Consider the following 17,749-nt stretch of genomic DNA (forward strand, 5'->3'; position numbering starts at 1 on the left):
GGCTATTGTCAGGAGACATCAGTTCCTGCCTCTCCATGAGGCTGTCCATGCCTGCAACTGGCTTCCTCAAGAGTGAGTGATCCAACAGAAAGAGAGCAAGAGAGGTAGGGGAGAGAGGGAAAAAAAGAAGAGAGCGGGGAGAAATGCACCAAAGATAGAAGCCATAGTCTTTTATAACATAATCTTAGAAATGACATCCCATCCCTTCTGACACGTTCTATTGCTCATAAAGATCTACAATGGTACACTGTGGGAGGGGACTACACAAGGGTGTGAATGCCAGGAGGTAGGGATCATTGTGAGCTATCTTGGAAGCTGTCAAGCACCTTATTTCACCCAAAGAAAGAGAAAAAAATCTTTATTATATTTAGAGATACATAATAAAGCACTTGTATTGGACCTATTTCTTCATTTGTAAAAAGCATGAAAATATGTTTGTAATTTTATCCATGCAAATGCAGAAAATGTTTCCCAACAGGTGTTAATATTAAATTGTGTATCATTCCAAGCTAAATCCAAAATACAGAATATAAAGATTTAAAATTACTAATAATCTGATGTAAAAAAATACCAATGTGTCAATTAAGTGGTAAAAGATAAATTTAGATGGTGTCTGCAGGCTTAGTGTCTGGTAGGAAAAACATAAAGGTTTTAAATACAACTCAAATAAAAAATAACCTTGCAAGTTTCAGTAATAAAAATTTTGTCACGAGGAAAATAGTTCTCCTACTGAAACATATGGTCATAATTCCAATAATGGATTTTCTTCTTGCCTTTCTGCAATAAAATGCTTTTATCAATCATTGAGTAAAAGTGTTTGAGAAGCAATGAAACCTAAGATTCTAAATATAAACCATAATTCAACGTAATAAAGGAGTAATTGACAATGTGTTCTTCAGTGTAAACAGCATGCTACATTTGTATAAAAAATGGAGGAAAAAATATACATCTTTGTATTTGCTGCTACTGCACCTAAACCTTGGGAAGATACACAAGAAATTAATTAAAATTATTACTTGTTGAGACTGGGGAGTGGGAAGAACAAGGTACATGCACACAAGGTAGGAGATAAAACTGACATTGATAAGTTTTTAATATTTTTTTCTGATATTTGAATAATGTATATATATTACATATATGAATCTTTTTTTCTTAAATCACAAATAAAAAAATTAAAACCTAGGATGGTTTGGAGGTTTCTTATTTCAAGATATTTTCTTTTAAAATTTAAGTCAGGTTATCAAAGTTGTTATGCCTGCTATTAAAAGAAAGTTCTGTTATATACTTATAACACAGTATCTAAGCCCAGGCTGTTATAAACTTAGGCAATTGAGGCACCAGTCAGGCTACTACTTTTATAAATTATAAGGTAAGATATTCATACAACACAGAAGGCTTTAAATTGCCTTAAAATGGAAAGTTCTGTCTTTTTACATAATACCTATTTTTCAGATTTTCAGCTCTTGCCTCGACAAGTTGAATGCCCATTCTCTAACAGGTTCTCAGGCTGCCTTCTCATTATTGGTAAGGCTGGGTTGTTTCTCAACCACCTAGTCACGATCCATATCTTGATTATAGCAATGACTTTTACTTTGTTAGATCTGCTTCATACATTCAGCTCCAAGAGGAGAACTATCTTATTCATCTTTCAACCTGTGAAGGTTAATAAAGTGCTCTGCATATAGCAAGTATATAGACATGAAGTTTGGTGGATGACTGCATAAAACAATGGCCTAGATTTTACTTCATTATTTCAAAATTTAGAGAAATAGAGTATTAAACAACGTAAGACTGAGAACAGATACTGCAGACTGAGTACAAAGAACCTTTAACAATTTTAAATTTTAAATTAATGCCAATGTGAAGAAAATTACCAAATAAGTAACAAATACATTCAGAAACATACATCTACAAAGAATACTTCAAAATGTACCTCCAAAGGCACATAATTCCAATTTTTATTAAATATATAGATTTTTTGAAAAAATCCAAAGGTATCCCATCACTGGAAGAGCCCTCCATTTGGTTATTCTAAGCAAGCTTCAATATTCATAGATTGTGCAATTACTTATATTGCAAAATAAACATTCTATATAAAGAAAACATAAATTGAGTTTGATATATAATTATTTTTACCTTATACCATTTCAATAAATTTCACAAGTTATTGTGCTGCCATTTAATATTTGCAACATTTTACATATTTATGAAGTAGCTACTTCCAGAAGACTGATATTCTCTTCCATACTGTGTCTCTGCCTAATACTACAGAAGTGATTCAGTAGGAACCATATGACCAATCTGATTAAAATTCTTAGTCTCTCAGAGCCTGAGACCTCACTCAGTTCCTGAGTTATAACGCTGACTTAGTCTTCAAGTTGAGATGCTTCCTAAATATTTTTCTTAAAACAGGGCTATTTAATGTGGTTTCTTTTTCTTGAGATATACAAGTGTTTTTGATACAAAAACGTATGTATTCCACATAAAACATCAAAATAATGATTATATTTTATATAATTTAAATGACAGAACTAAAATATGCCCATTATTTCTTTTTAATGCAACATACTTTCTTATTTTGTTGTTTGAAGTAAATAGGAAACCTCTGTAACAGTTTTAAATGCATAGAATTTAACTTATGTTAATATTCTGTTATAAAAAATAACGACCATATAAAGAATTTAAAATATGCAAAACTAATCAGTTCATTAAAATTTATATTTAATACATTGGTGTTAATGAAAATATGTAGACTTGCCAAGAAACGTCTAAGGTTTAAAGGAGAAGTGAAAAAAAAAAAAAAAACCTGTTTCAGGCTTCATTTATTGCTACATAATAATGACTACTTCAAGGGTCATCTGGCCTGTCGTCATTCACTCTTAGAAGTGGTAAATACAGTGGTATACTTTGGAAAGAAAGGAGGAAAAATAATGCACTGCAATACAAAAATATTACCTATTTATAAATTATTAAAGATTTATAAAACACATACTGAATCACGTTCTTGCTATAAAAACAATATACTTAAATATAGAAGCACAAAATCCTGAAGCACCCACAATTATTTTAAGAATACCCATTTAATCAAGAAAAAAACATATATAATATATATATATTATATATATATAATATATATAGTTTGAGAAGACAAAAGGCAAAATTCTGATTTTAATTCAAACAATCAAGAGTTTATCTAGTCATGGAGGTAGGTCTCCACTCCAATTATACAAATAAGTTATCTGCCTTGTTTAAAGAATTATCATTATCATATTAAGTCTAAGATCTAGAAACTGGTCTGTGCCATTGAAATACATTTTTAAGACTTTAGAAACCAGTAATCTAACTGGCATATACCGAAAACAGATATTACCATTACAAGGTTACATCTGAAAAGAGCCTTCATTAAAATCCATTTTGGCATAAAGAGGTATACCTAAGCACAGATACTTTGGCATAGCATTTAAATAACACCGTAAATGCTACAAATTTCTTAAAGAGAGAAGAAATCCTTGTCTGATTAGTAGTTGTATTAAGTGAAAAGTTTCAAAAACTGGATCTCTTAAATTTTTAGAGATTGAAATTGTGCTAATGATTTAAAAAGGTCATTCCTGCCTAAAAAGCAAAGCTTATGTGTTTCAAACGTCAAACATATTTACTTTTAGTGTTTGTGGCATTTCAGGTTTAGTGCTGGAATTAGTTTTAACAAATCAGTTTGCAATATATAATATGACTCACTAAAATCTTTTCACTAAAAAAGATTTTCTATAATGAAAAATACTAATTCTATTTCTAATGGTAAACTAGTAGAGTTGGAGGTGCCCCCGTGGATCACAGGAATTAGAGCACTATCAAGATCATTTAGATAATGCTGAGGAAGAAGTTGGCCTTCAGATCCTGCCTGAAATTCAACCTGGAAAAAAAAAAACCTTGATAAGTCATCTCTGGATAGTGAGCAATCTTGCTTAGCTCAGCAGATAAATGTAAACTAAAAGTATCATTCAGTTTAAGCATGTTAGACAGTACTTTTTATATTCTCTTATATTTATTTTATCCATCTACTACATAAATTATAATCGTCCCTCCCACAGGTAGCATAACAATAAAAAAACTGCCACTAATTCATACTTTAGGTTTCTTCTCAATGAACATGTAAACACACTGGAGGACTAAAGTTTTAAATGATTACTAATATGACTTAAATTAAAATCCCATGGTATTAAAAAAAAGTAATTCACTTAAAATATTTTGAATTTGTTGCAGTAATATTTAATATCTGAATTTAATGTTGTTGGTGAACATTATATTTTAATACACCTGACTAAAAAACATTAACAGTGCTTACTCAAATAATTATCAGATGCTTCCTTGAGAAAGAAACTTTTAAAAGTGAGATGAAAATACAAGTTCTTTCCCATAAGAACTATGAGTACAACACATCCTGGCTGAAGAAATGCAAACCAGCACATGAACTCATTCTTGTTTCGATAAACCATTCTAATGAAGAACCTGCTTTGAAATCTATTATACTGGATGTTGGAAACAGAAATGTACATTAAATTAATACTGGAGGACCATTTTTTCACCTATCAAATTGGCAAAGTTCAAAAGTTTGATTACATACTGCTTTGATAAGGAAGTGAGGGAAAAGAATACTCTCACAAATTGTGGTAGAAATAGAAATTGTATAATCTCTACTTGAGACAATATTGTAATACCTATTGAGTTCATACTTGGACCTGACAATTCTACTTCTAGGAATGTTTCTTATAGCCTCACACTTGCGCAAAAGTAAAATATTGTGGATAATCTAAATGTCAATCAGTACATACCAAACATGCATAAGAACTAGTTAAATTACAGTACATTAATATAACAAACTACTACTATGCAACTGTTAAGAAGCATATGTAGTAACATGAAATATCTGTAAGGTATATTAAGTTAAAGAAGCAAGGTAAATAAAAAAGAGTGTAAAGGGAACAAAAAGGATACACATACTGTGTTTCCCCCAAAATAAGACCTAGCTGGACATCAATTCTAATGTGTCTTTTGGAGCAAAAACTAATACAAGATCTGGTCTTATTTTACTATAAGACTGGGGATGTGATGTGATGTGGTGTGGTGTGGTGTGATGTGACGTGACGTGATGTGAATACTGAGTCTTATTTTACTATAACATATAAGACGGGTATAATATAATACTGGGTCTTATATTAATTTTTGCTACAAAACACGCGTTAGAGCTGATTGTCCGGCTAGGTCTTATTTCCAGGGAAACAGGGTACTTATTTGCTTGCACATGCATAAAATCACAAAGCATACATAAAATGGGTAACATATGATTGCCTGACCAGGAAGAAGAATGAGAGGGAGTATGGAGGTGGACTAAAGGGTTTGGAGATAAGGGTAGAAAGCAGATCTTTCCAAGTCTATTACTTTATAAAACTCTGTTGGGTACCATTTACATTGGAGCCTGAAGTTAAGGGGCCAATTACATAAACTACAGTGTGAATGCTGCTCTCTGGAAATGTTCAGTGAAGTGGTCCTGTTACATACACTTTCAGACCTCTGTAGTTTTAAATCATGTGAATATAGAATCTATTCAAAATAATAAATTTAAAAACCGACTCATTAAGCAGGATTATTGTGGAGCAAAGCTCAGCACACTATAGCTTGGGGGCTGGTAGCCCACCACTTTTGTAAAAAAAAAAAAAAGTTTCATTGGAACACAGCCCAGCTTGTTAGTTTACATACTGCCTATGGTTGCTTTTGCACTGTAATGTCAGAGTTGAGTAGCTGTGAAAGAAATCACACAGCCCACAATGCCTAAAATATTTACTCTCTAGCTTTTTACAAAAAGTAGTCTGCTGACCCCTGTGGAGAGTAAAGGAGATAAAGTACATGAAGTGTGTGTACACACTGATGATCTACAAATTTTAGTTGTCTTTGTCCCAAAATAAAAGGTTAAAGAAAAAACTTTTGATTATTTTAACATAAGATACATTCATTTCAAAAATACATCACAAAAACATGCCTCACCATATCAGTGTCAATGGAAACTCTGAGGCCAATTTTATTCATCCCATTACTCTTTAGAGTTTTCAAGTGAGGGCTCAGTGCAGCACTACAAGCCATAGCTATTTCTTTTGCAAACTGATAATGAGTTGCTGAAATAGATAAATCCTGGTCCTTTAGAAAGTAGAACACCTGAAAGGTATTTAATTAGGAAACAAATCATGATTAGAAGTACATTTAAAAATGCAGTAATTGCTACTTTCAATTCAACTTTATTATTAAAATTCCAATGTTAGTTGCATGAAATTCACTAGTTAAGAGCATTATATATATATATTTTATTTTAATACACACACATACTCACCCTGATTTATACTATAGGTATAGATCTTAAAACCAAAGGTTACAGAATTTGGGAATGCCTTTGCTATTTTTGCCTAAAGTTAACCTGTAGCAATGAAAGCCTTGTTAACAGTTTAGAGAAGAGTACTAATGAGCCCACCCTATAAGTTCACCATCTTATAACGACATCTTAATAAAGTTAAGATCAAACAAAGAAATATTTTATCATTTCCATACCCCCTATAGTTTCTATCTTGTACATGCAGAAAATCACAGAAAATACATACGCAATGAGTAACACTGATTGCCTGACCCAGGAGGTAGAGTGAGTGGGGTGGGAGGAGTATGAAAGTGGACTAAAGCTTTGGAGTCTAGTTTCATGTCCCTTTCTTAAAAACAATGTAATAATTCAAACATGCAAAAATAACTTTAATATGTAAATGCTGATTATAAATTGATATCAATAAAATATTTTAATTTTTGTAAATTAAGAGAAAATGAAAATAATATGGTCAGATAACATATGTATTACTGTATAAACAAAGATGGCAATGCTACCAGAACTTAACTGGGGAGCTGGCAGGCATCATACAATAGTCTGAAATAATCTTATGGAATTCCAAATCAGGTGTTATAAAAGGCAAGTCTGGGGTAGAAATATGTGTGTCCCAAGGTGTGATGTAAAAAGTTTAACAAGCTGCACTTAAACATTCAGAGGTTGAGTACTGAAAAATCTCCCAGTTAAAAAAACAAAAACCATATCGAAACACAGCATATAAAGGGAAGGAACCTTCTTTCTCAGTTACCTCAGTACACTTTACAATCTTGTCATCAATTTCAAAATCGGCTTCCAGTTTTATTTTTTCACTTGGAAATCCTTGTAATGATATTCCATCCACAGAACTAATAACACTACAGAATAAAACATAATACAACAGAATTATTACTAATAAAGTGCTTCTTATGAAATGAATTATTAGATTTGAGCAAATGGAATAAGGAGAAAAATTATGAAAGTTATAAATTTATAGCAGCAGTAAGATATCTCAACTATACACAAAATAATTAAAACTGTAGTTTATATTCATTTACCAAGATTTCTTGATTGTGTAGCAAATTATATTTACATTTTCGTATACCCAATTCAGACTTGAGGTTTAAAATACACAAGTCTCTGAACTGAAAAGCTGTCTCATGAATTTCAAAAACTCTATTTTAGAATCCTTCAGCATTAGCCCTCTTCTTCCTCTTTTTGCTCCAGACCCCTTAGCCATTCTCAAAAAAAAAAGGTAACTGAAAAGAGGAATGGCAGTAATATTCTGTAAGGCCTCTAATGTGTATAGTATTAAATTCAGTTGTTTGTATTTACAGTGAATCAATATAATACAAAATACCCATCCAAACTGAATCATATACTTACTTGACAAAAATAAGTACCATATAGCAGAAAAAGTGTCTTGTTTTTGTCAGCTCTGGCATCAAGCCCACACTGCTACACAATGGACATTTTGTCATTGGTCCCCTCCCAACTGACCACCCTTCAATCCTGGCCAAGAAAACACACGAGGCTCGTCATGTTTAAACAAACAGGCTGCATTCGTTAACTGGAATATATGCATTTAAATTCATGGTATAATTCTGTTTATTCATAAAATATTTCATTTTATTAACAGGATGTTTTTATCCTTCTCCCTTCCATCAAATCAATTGCATTTTAGTAAGAAATTATTCCTACCCTTTGTTCCCTTTTTCTTCAGAATCTACCCAGCAGATATCCACATATTCTCTCAGGTCTACAGCATCAACTTTCCCACATGTAATTTTAAAGTCTTTTTGTTCTCGGAGAGCTAGCCGCAAGCCATCCATGGTCTCTGGAGTTATTTGTACCATCAAGCCATCTAAAAATGAGAGTTATGTTTCACATTTATTTTACTAAATACCAATTTATATGTCTAAGCCATAAAATTTGTATCAAAGTATGTTCTGTGCAAGATATGTTTTAAGTGATCTTAATTTTTTTTCTATTAGGAGAGAAGAAAACTATTTCAAAGTTAAAGATTATTTTTTTAATGGTAAAACGGGTAATTTTTTTTAATGGTAAAATGGGTAATTTTTTTAATGGTAAAAAAATGTTAACAATTAAAAATAATAATAAATGATTAAAAAAATTTTCCACTTCTGGCTATGATACCAAACTAGCTCTTTCACCACAACGAGCCATAAAACTAGACACAATGTATGAGGCTACTGTTTCAGGTAGTGGACAATAGAAAGTACAATACTATGATCCCTAGAGGAAAACTCAACAAGTCAGCCCACAATTGCCCAGGCTCTCCGCTTGGGGACAGTTTCTACAGTTTCTCCATGGTGATCCATGAAGCCTGCAATGACCCAACTAGGTTAAGAAGCCAGAAATAACAGTCTGAGGAAGCCTGGAATCTGGGGTCAAAATACTGAAGAGAGAGGCACCAGAGGACTGTGCGGAAGGGACCCTTTACATTCTTGGGCTAGACCTGGGGCAAGGGGCCGGATGTTGAGCTTGATTAGCAATGACCAGTGATTTAATCTATCATGCCTACATATTGAGATCCCCTAAACATCGGGATATGGAGAGCTTCCACGCTGGCAAACACGTCAAGGTGCTTAGAGGGATAATGTGATGGGAGGGTGATATGTCTGGAGAGGGCATGGAATCTCCATGACCATCTCTCCATATGCATCTCTTCCATTTGGTCGTTCCTCAGTTTTATCCTTTACAAATGCTTTATACTAAACCAGTAAACATAAGTAAAGTATTTTCTGAGTTCTGTGAGCCATTCTAGCAAATTATTGAACCTGAGGAGGAAGGAGTGGATCCTTTGATTTAGAGGCAGTGAGTCAGAAGCCCAAGAGACCCCAGACTTCTAACTGGCATTTGAAGTGGGGGTGGACAGTCTTGTGGGACTGAGCCTTTAACTTATGGGGTCTGTGCTAACTCTGAGTAGTTAATGTCAAAAGTGAATCAAATTGTTGGACACCTACTTGGTGTCAGAAAACTGACTGATGTGAGGACAAAAACCCACATATTTGGTGTCAGAGGTGGTGTGAGTAAAATCCTCTCATTAAGAGTATTAAATCACTCATGCTGAATCAGTTCCTTTTCAAATGCAGAAAAATGTTACTATTCCCTTCCTTATACATGCATATAAATAAGTTCCAGATAAATTAAGTGTTAAAGGCAAAACTTGAAATCTTTAGGGACAAAACAGGAAAACACCTTTTTAACTATAGGATAAGAAAGATTTCTTAAAAAACATTAACCATAAAAGATTAATAAATTATACTGTATTAAAATGAAGAACTACTGTGTTTCCCTGAAAATAAGACCTAGCTAGACAATCAGCTCTAATACATCTTTGGGAGCAAAAATTAATATAAGACCCGGTATTATATTTTATTATATTATATTTTATTATTATATTATATGATACCCGGTCTTATATTATAGTAAAATAAGACCTGGTCTTGTATTATAGTAAAATAAGACCGGGTATTATATTAATGTTTGCTCCAAAAGACGCATTAGAGCTGATTGTCCGGCTACGTCTTATTTTCGGGGAAACACAGTGGTAAAAAGACACTACAAAATGGTAGAGGAAATATACAACGTATAAAAAAACTATGTAACTATAAATCAGTTATAAAAAGATAAAACATGATAGAAAAATAGGCAAAGGATGTGAACAGCCATTTCACAGATAAAACATATGTCCAGTGCATATGTCACAAGATGCTCTACTTATTAGGGGTATGCTAATTACGATCATGTTCAGAGATAACTACCAGAATGACAAACATTAAATAGTCTGATAAAACTACATTTGGAAAATATGTAGATCAATGTGTAATCTTATATATGCTGATGCAAACAATTTAGCAGTATCTTTTAAAAGTGAACATTTACTAATCTACTGGCCAAGAAATCCACTACTGGAAATATACTGTAGAGAAACTCTTAGACATGTGTCCAGTGTCAACACATATACCGACAAGAATGTCACTAGCCATTGTTCCTAACAACAAAAGAGAACCAACCCAGATGTTCATGATCAAAAGATAATTGTCATATATTCACAAAATATTGAATAGCATTGAAAATGAATAAGCTATGATTGCCGGCAACAACATGCGTAAATTTTAGAGACATCATGTTATGTGAAAATAGTTAAGTTCCATAAGACCATGTGAAGAATGATATCATTTTTACAAATCTTCCAAATAAGCATAAACAAACAATATATTGTTTAGGCATATATTTATTGAGAGTAAAAAGAAAATTAACATGTTGCGTACGGCGGGGTTTAAATCCCTCGTGAAGATTCTCGTGATCCATATGCAACGTGTTAAGCAAGAGAATGATAAGTACATTTTCTATTTTCTTAGTGAAAGGAAGAAAAAGGCATTAAGTAGACCCAAATATTGGTGATGTTCTCGTTCTTGGGCCGGGTAATGATTTCAGAGAAGTTTGTGGTACCCCACCTTATAACTTATATATATTCTTTTATATAAGTATCAAATACAGTTTCAAAAAGAAATGGAAAACATCTTTACATTAAAACAATCTTAAAGATGAAACTGATACCTTCAACGATGCTGGACTTAGCAAGAAATCCTGAAGATGTTTTTAGAGCTCCATTGAATACCACAAAACTTGCACCTGTCACTGATTAAAAAACCACAAAAGTTATGTTTTAACCTGCTCTATTTTATGTTATAGGATATATTTTAAATGCATAATGTGGAGCATGGCACATTTTAAGTACTTGATAAATGCCATGTCCATACCACTTATAATAGAAAGCTAATAAAAAAACAAAGATAAAATATTACGTAAAGGTAATTTAATATTTGTATCTAACAACTGATGGACTATTGAGCTATTTAAAATCTTGTGTCTGTGTCAGGGAGGGTTTGAGAAATTGAACATCGCTACTGGTGAGAGCATAAATCAGAACAATCTCTGGGAGGACGACTTGATAATTACCTGTTAAAATTACAAATATACTTATCCTTTGATGCACCAATTGCATTTTTAGGAATTAATGGCATGTATACAAAGTTATTCACAGTACAGTTTTATAAATAGCCAAGGACTGGTAACAGCTACATCCATCAATAGGAACAATTAAATGATGTACATATATAAAGTGGAAAATTATGTGGAATGCAAATATTCTTTGTATACTAACATTGAATAATGTCCAAAGTATGTTAATAAAAGAAAAAGTAAGGTGCAGAATGGAACAAACGTTATGATTTGTTTAAAACAGTAGAAGAAAGGCTGTGTGTGTGTGTGTGTGTGTGTGTGTGTGTGTGTGTGTGTGTGTTTGCTTAAATATATATATATAAGGAAAAATGTCTCAGCAAGGATATACAAGAAACTGATAAAACTGGTTTGGTTGCCTGTGCTGAAGTAAGAGGTTAGCCTGAGGGAGGAAAGGCGATTTTGCGCTATAAATATTTGTATTTTTTGAACTTATACCATATAAATATATACCAATTCAACAAATAAATATTAAATAGTTGTTAAATTTTAATGACAAAAAATATCAATGACATGTTAAATGAAAAAATCACAGAAGCGTAAATATCCAGTATAAAATCATCTATTTAATATATATTAACATAAAAAGGAAATATAGTAAAAATGTCAACAATGGCCATATCTTGGCATTTCTTTTTCTTTTTCTACTTTTTAAAACATATTTTCCAACCTTACTACAAATGAGCATACATTCCTTTTACAATAAGAAGAAAACATTTTATTAGTTGCCAAAATGTCAGTCTACTTTATTTAAATAAGTTATTTTATAATACTGTATTAATTTTATGGAATAGTTACTGCCACTTAACTTTCGATTTTATAGGCCCTCTACTGTAAGGGTTTGGTAATCACAGCAGTCACTGAGGCCATTTAGCCAGAACTGAGAGTAATGTCATTCAAATATGCTACTCCCTTTACCACCTTTAACATTTTTATAGTCACAGTTTTATAAATCATCCTACATTCTTATCTACCCTGTGCTCCCCTAATTAAGAGGATTGGAGCCAAGAGCAAGCAAAGGTGAAAAAAAACCTCATTCTAGAAAGAAATAACTGAAAAAATAAGACTCCCACCATACGGGATATACTAAGCCTGAAGATATCTAAATACAGTGTTCCAAGTCTTTAAACCTAATATAGCCCAAGAGAAAAAAACAAATTAGAAGCAATTTAAAAATGTTTATATAGCTGAAATTTTAAGGCATACTGTTCTATCACCATCAATTCAGCAAATAAGTAAAACATATATATTTCCCTTTTGAAAGGAATTCTATTTACTGAGGTGGTTTAATGGATTAACACCAGGAGCCAACACTCACCTTTTCTAGGATGGCCAGTGGCACTGTTGGCCTGTGTTTGATAAACTCCGTCATTCTGTACACAAACTAGATGAGAATCTGCTTCTGTACTAAAACTAGCTCCAATACTAATGACATGCTCATTAGAAGAACTTATTACTTTCATTACCTGGAAAATAACAATACTCATTTAGAAACACTTTTAACATTTTATGCCTTCATCAGTTACAATAATTCAGAGTCACATTTCTGACCAGCTTCATAATTATCAAGCTTTGGTCTGGACAACTCCCTAACAATGTGACAGAAACAAATGTATTAAGTAAAATAACCTCAATTAATAGATAAAACAGTTAAGGAAAAAAGAAACAAATCTAAAATTTCAAATATACTTTACCATTATACAAAGGGTGCCAAAAAAATGTATACACATTTAAGAAAGGAAAACTGTATTAAAATATTAATACTTAACATATACCAATAACAAAAGATGAATACAAGTGACGTTTCACTTCTGCAATTACAAGAGGTGCTCAAAGTGGTTACCATCAGCGTCCAGACACTTCTGATTATGGCGAACTGCTGCTTGAGCCATGTTGACCAAAGTGTCTACTTGTAAACATTTTTTTGGCACCCCGGTATATTAGATAGTCTGATTCAAAACAAATTTAATTTGACAAACTTCTAAAGAAATTAATGTTCAATAACTATCTTCAAAATTTGAATAAAACTATTATACTCACATCACTGTATTTTTTCCGAGGTATTTTTATGCAGCTTTTCCCCATTTCCATATGAATCAACAGCTGATCTATGTTATGCAAAGTATACTGGTAATTTCGAAGGTCCTACATAAAATAATGACATTTCCATAAACCTTAAACTACTATCCATGCATATTGATCCATTCATTAAATCCATTTTTAAGAGTACCCATCATTTTAAGACTTGTGATACCTAACTGCCAAAATGCCATCCAGAAAGCAGTACCAACTTAAAAAAACCAACGAACCCTTCCAGCCACTCCACAATAATAAAGAATATTCTCAGGAAGAAAGCTATAGTATTTGGGGTGATCTCTTTCTAGTTATAGATCGTCCAAAATAGAATAGGTCTTCAAACTGAATATTATAAATAAAAGCAAGTCCACTGAAATACTTTTCTCTGGTAATAGGTAAACACAAAATTATAGAAATTACAGGTGGAAGGGAACCTGCGACATCATCTAATCCAATCCTTCCTATTACAAACAAGAAAACTGAGGCTACAATTTGGTCACAATCACCAAACTTAGTGACTTTACTAACACATTTTTCTAAAGCACCAAAAGCTTCAACATTCGTGTAAATCTCACATTACCTAAATTTGTAAGCACTACCGCAGAATGAATTGAAAGGCAGTTAGAATCATACACATAAATTAGGAGATGTGTTCTATTATAAAAAGCAGTTCATTAAAAACAGAGCCCGTTTATGTTAAGTGAATTAGGATTTATTACAAATAAACTTTCATTACACCAAATATACCAAATTAAAATAGGAAAATATAAGTGTGTAAAATTTAATAAATACGTTTTTTAAGTAACAATATAAGAACACTGAATGAAGTAGTTCAATTACTCACAACAAGTAAGTTCATGATAGTGTGTCCTATTTCTCCAAAGAGAGGTTTTCGGCCTCTGATACTTGTTAGAGGAGCAGGGTATGCTATACGTAAGAAAGGAAAACTGGTTACTGTCCAAAACACGCCCCAAAGTCTTGAATTTATTACCGTTAATTCTTATTTTTCAAACATTATGGATGAACACCACCTAATCATTACTTTGGGGAAAGTGAGCAAATGCCATGAACCCATACTGTGTATCTACTAGATGCTACACTGAACTGGGAACTTTACATACATTATCTTACTGAAACCCTATTAAGAACCTGATGAGGCAAGTATGTCTATCCCTACTTTATAAATGGGAAAGTAGAGACACAGAGATGAATAAACTTGCTTATGGCAACTAAGTTAATAGCTGGTGAAACAGATTTGAAACTAGGCTTGCCTGATTCCAAAGCATTTAGTCTTTTCTTTATGTCTCCAAAGTTACAACAGTTGGGAAATTACAATAATTGGCTAGACCCCCATAAAGTTCTGATAAAGTAAAATATGAAGAATTAAAGATTCTTAAGGCATGTATAATTCTGTTCAATTGTGCTAATTTATGGATGATTAGTAAACTTTCACAGTCCTTGAAAATAACTGGAGCAAAATAAAAGGAGCACGTAGAGTCAGAGAAATCAATGCCTACAAGAAGAAGGGACATGGAGTCTGTCACCTAACTACTCTTTTTCTTTAGGGCACTATAAATATTGTGCACTAAAAAGAAAAAGATACGTTGCTGGCAATGCAGCAGGGCCTCTGGAAGAAAGGGAAGGTAAAAAAAGGCAGGTAAGATTATTTCTGTGATGATAAAAAGCAGATACACTTTTAACCTTTAGCTTAGGTCATAAGCACACAAGCCTCCCTAATACTTGTTATATAAATATACAAATATACTTCCTTAAAATTCTAAGAAAACCATCTGACATTATTCTAAAAAGGTTAAGTCAGAGTGACTCACATCTTTGCTGTAGCAAAGATACTTTGTAGTTTTAAAAAGGATAACTAAGTTATTTGGAGGACAGAGGGTGTAGACTAGAAAAAAAATAAGACAGTAGTAAAAGATAATAAATGATAAATGATATGATTAAGGTAAATGCTGACTTTTTACTTCATCTTTTATGAATGAGGGAGCATCCTTGTAACTTGATAGAGGTAATTTTATTTAAAATACTATTTTCAAAGGTTATGGCTTAAAAGGACATCTTGTCAGAGTTACAAAATGATCTCATAAACCATCTAATCCAACATTTAATAATATTCCAAACAAATGGTCTCAACATAAAAGCACAGACAATCTCCATTTGAAAGTTACTAATTTTAGACAGTTACTTTTAGTTTTTAATCTCGGGACTCTAACTTTTACCACTAACTTTTCCATATGTACATTATCTCTATAACAAAATAAATGCGCACATGCACGTATGCACGCGCATACACACACAATCACACTTCCAAGGTCATGTCTAAAGAGGCATGGGCACCAGTAACACCAAAATGCTAGTCTATCTAAAATCCAGCAACATGAAGACCTCAGAACACAGTCAAGACTAGTTAACTTCTATGTATAACTACTGATTTGCCCTCATCACCATTAAACAGCTATCATAGCTTTGCAGCTCCAACCCCTGTGACATTTTGAGAAGTCCCTCATGTTGCTCCATGATTTTCCTACTTTCAGTATGAAAAAAACATAAGTATCTAGAAGTGATACTGGCCAAAAACTGGCCAAACTTACAGATTATATGTTCCATAATTACTTAAGATTAGCTAGCATACTGACCTAATCTTCCATAAAAATAACTCATTAATATCAGAGACAAAATATTAAGTTGAATGGATGTAACACTTGGCTCAGAATGAAATTTTCTAAGTTCTTTGGCACAAAACTTGAGATGAAAGGTAAATTTTATTACTTTTTAAATATAATAGTTTAATAGGATCACATATTTAAATCCTAAATAGTAAGACCCCCCCATCAGAGTTTAATGTTTAATAAAATTTGCCAAATAGAGGGATTTAAATGAGTATCTTTTTCACTGAATTTGTTCATTTTGAAATAGTAATGGTCACTTTTATAACTTCCTTACATTTAATTTTCCTCCAAGAAAATACCTATTAAATTATATTAAAATCAAACGTATAAAATTTAATTAGATGTGATATGCTTCACATGCAATAAATAATTTCTTGAAAAAAGGGATAAAGGGTGGGAATTCAAAAAGGCTTAACACTAGAAATAATTTCAACTTAGATATAACCATATATATAAACCTGGACCATTATTTAATAACAGCTTTAGAATCTCCAGCTGTATCAAGGGTAGGTACGTAAACACACACAAACGTACATACTCACGTATTCACTATATTATACATAAGTGATACAGTCTGCATCACTTTGGGATAAGCTAAATGTGAAGAATGTAAAAATAAGAAAAAAGAACCTCAAGCTTAGAAAAATGGCAACCACTATTTTTAAGTATTTCCTTCTCTAAAAATAGTCAATTTTTTATTATAGTCAGTAACTGAAAGCTGTAGCACTGATAATCCAAAAATCCTTTATGTTTGACTTCATAATGTACACAAATTGAGGGGGGCAATAATTTACCTTCTTAATACATAGGCAACATGACATAATGAAATCCCTACAGTACGTGCTTTTAAGAAAACTTCTCAAGGTTTTGTGAGTTTTGTTCTGAGATTTAAAAAAATATTTTTAAAGGTAAGTTAACATAATAATTATGAACATCTAGAAACTTCATGACATACCAAGGTTGTGTAGACTAATTTGGTAGTAGAGGAGGGTTGTTTTGGAATTGTAAAAGTACAGTAAAACAAAAGTGGTCCTATTAATTCATTAAAACATTGATTTTAACAATATTCCGAAAATTCTTATTTTACATTCAGAGTATTTCAACCTATGTAAGTTATTTATTATTCTAAAACTCACCTTTATATTCTGCACCCAATCTCAACATTAAACGCATAGGAAAAACCTTTGCCCAGGGAATCTCTAGCTTCTGGATAAGAATTCCACAAAGAAAAGGATTACTAGGTAATGGGAGATCATCAAGTTTCTGAAAAGTAGGTGTAATAAACAGAAATCCTCCGTGGTCCTTGCTACTGAGGAAACTCTCAGTAAAGGTAATATTGTCCAAGTTTTCTATGTATTTTCCTGGAAACAAAATCAGGAATAAAAAGAGTTTAAGTTGTTTTAAAGATGTATTCTAAGTTTGAATGTCCCAATATAAACTTCTTAAACAAAGGCAATGTAGAATATATTTTTTCTCATTTCCACTCTTGAAGAAGCATCTATTAAATACCTTGTGTGCACAAAGCTCTGTTATTCCTGGAGACCGGGCA

General features: G+C 32.3%; 1 protein-coding gene across 5 annotated transcripts in view; it reads right to left on the reverse strand.

Moving 5' to 3' along the window:
- Positions 1-341: 341 nt before the first annotated feature.
- The window catches only part of ZFYVE16 (zinc finger FYVE-type containing 16), a 119,415-nt gene continuing 102,007 nt past the window's right edge, over positions 342-17,749 (reverse strand). For all 5 annotated transcript variants that reach the window (XM_019728202.2, XM_019728201.2, XM_074328791.1 and 2 more), the window contains 9 exons: positions 17,337-17,561; positions 14,361-14,443; positions 13,481-13,585; positions 12,759-12,906; positions 10,979-11,059; positions 8,093-8,255; positions 7,164-7,269; positions 6,040-6,207; positions 342-3,910 (listed from right to left, as the gene is read on the reverse strand). In XM_019728202.2, the coding sequence (XP_019583761.2) occupies positions 3,749-3,910; positions 6,040-6,207; positions 7,164-7,269; positions 8,093-8,255; positions 10,979-11,059; positions 12,759-12,906; positions 13,481-13,585; positions 14,361-14,443; positions 17,337-17,561 (1,241 nt within the window). In that variant the 3' untranslated portion in view covers positions 342-3,748. The remainder of the gene's footprint in view (positions 3,911-6,039; positions 6,208-7,163; positions 7,270-8,092; positions 8,256-10,978; positions 11,060-12,758; positions 12,907-13,480; positions 13,586-14,360; positions 14,444-17,336; positions 17,562-17,749) is intronic.

The sequence above is a fragment of the Rhinolophus sinicus genome, linkage group LG03 (genome assembly GCF_036562045.2).
Source record: "Rhinolophus sinicus isolate RSC01 linkage group LG03, ASM3656204v1, whole genome shotgun sequence".
NCBI lineage: Eukaryota > Metazoa > Chordata > Mammalia > Chiroptera > Rhinolophidae > Rhinolophus > Rhinolophus sinicus.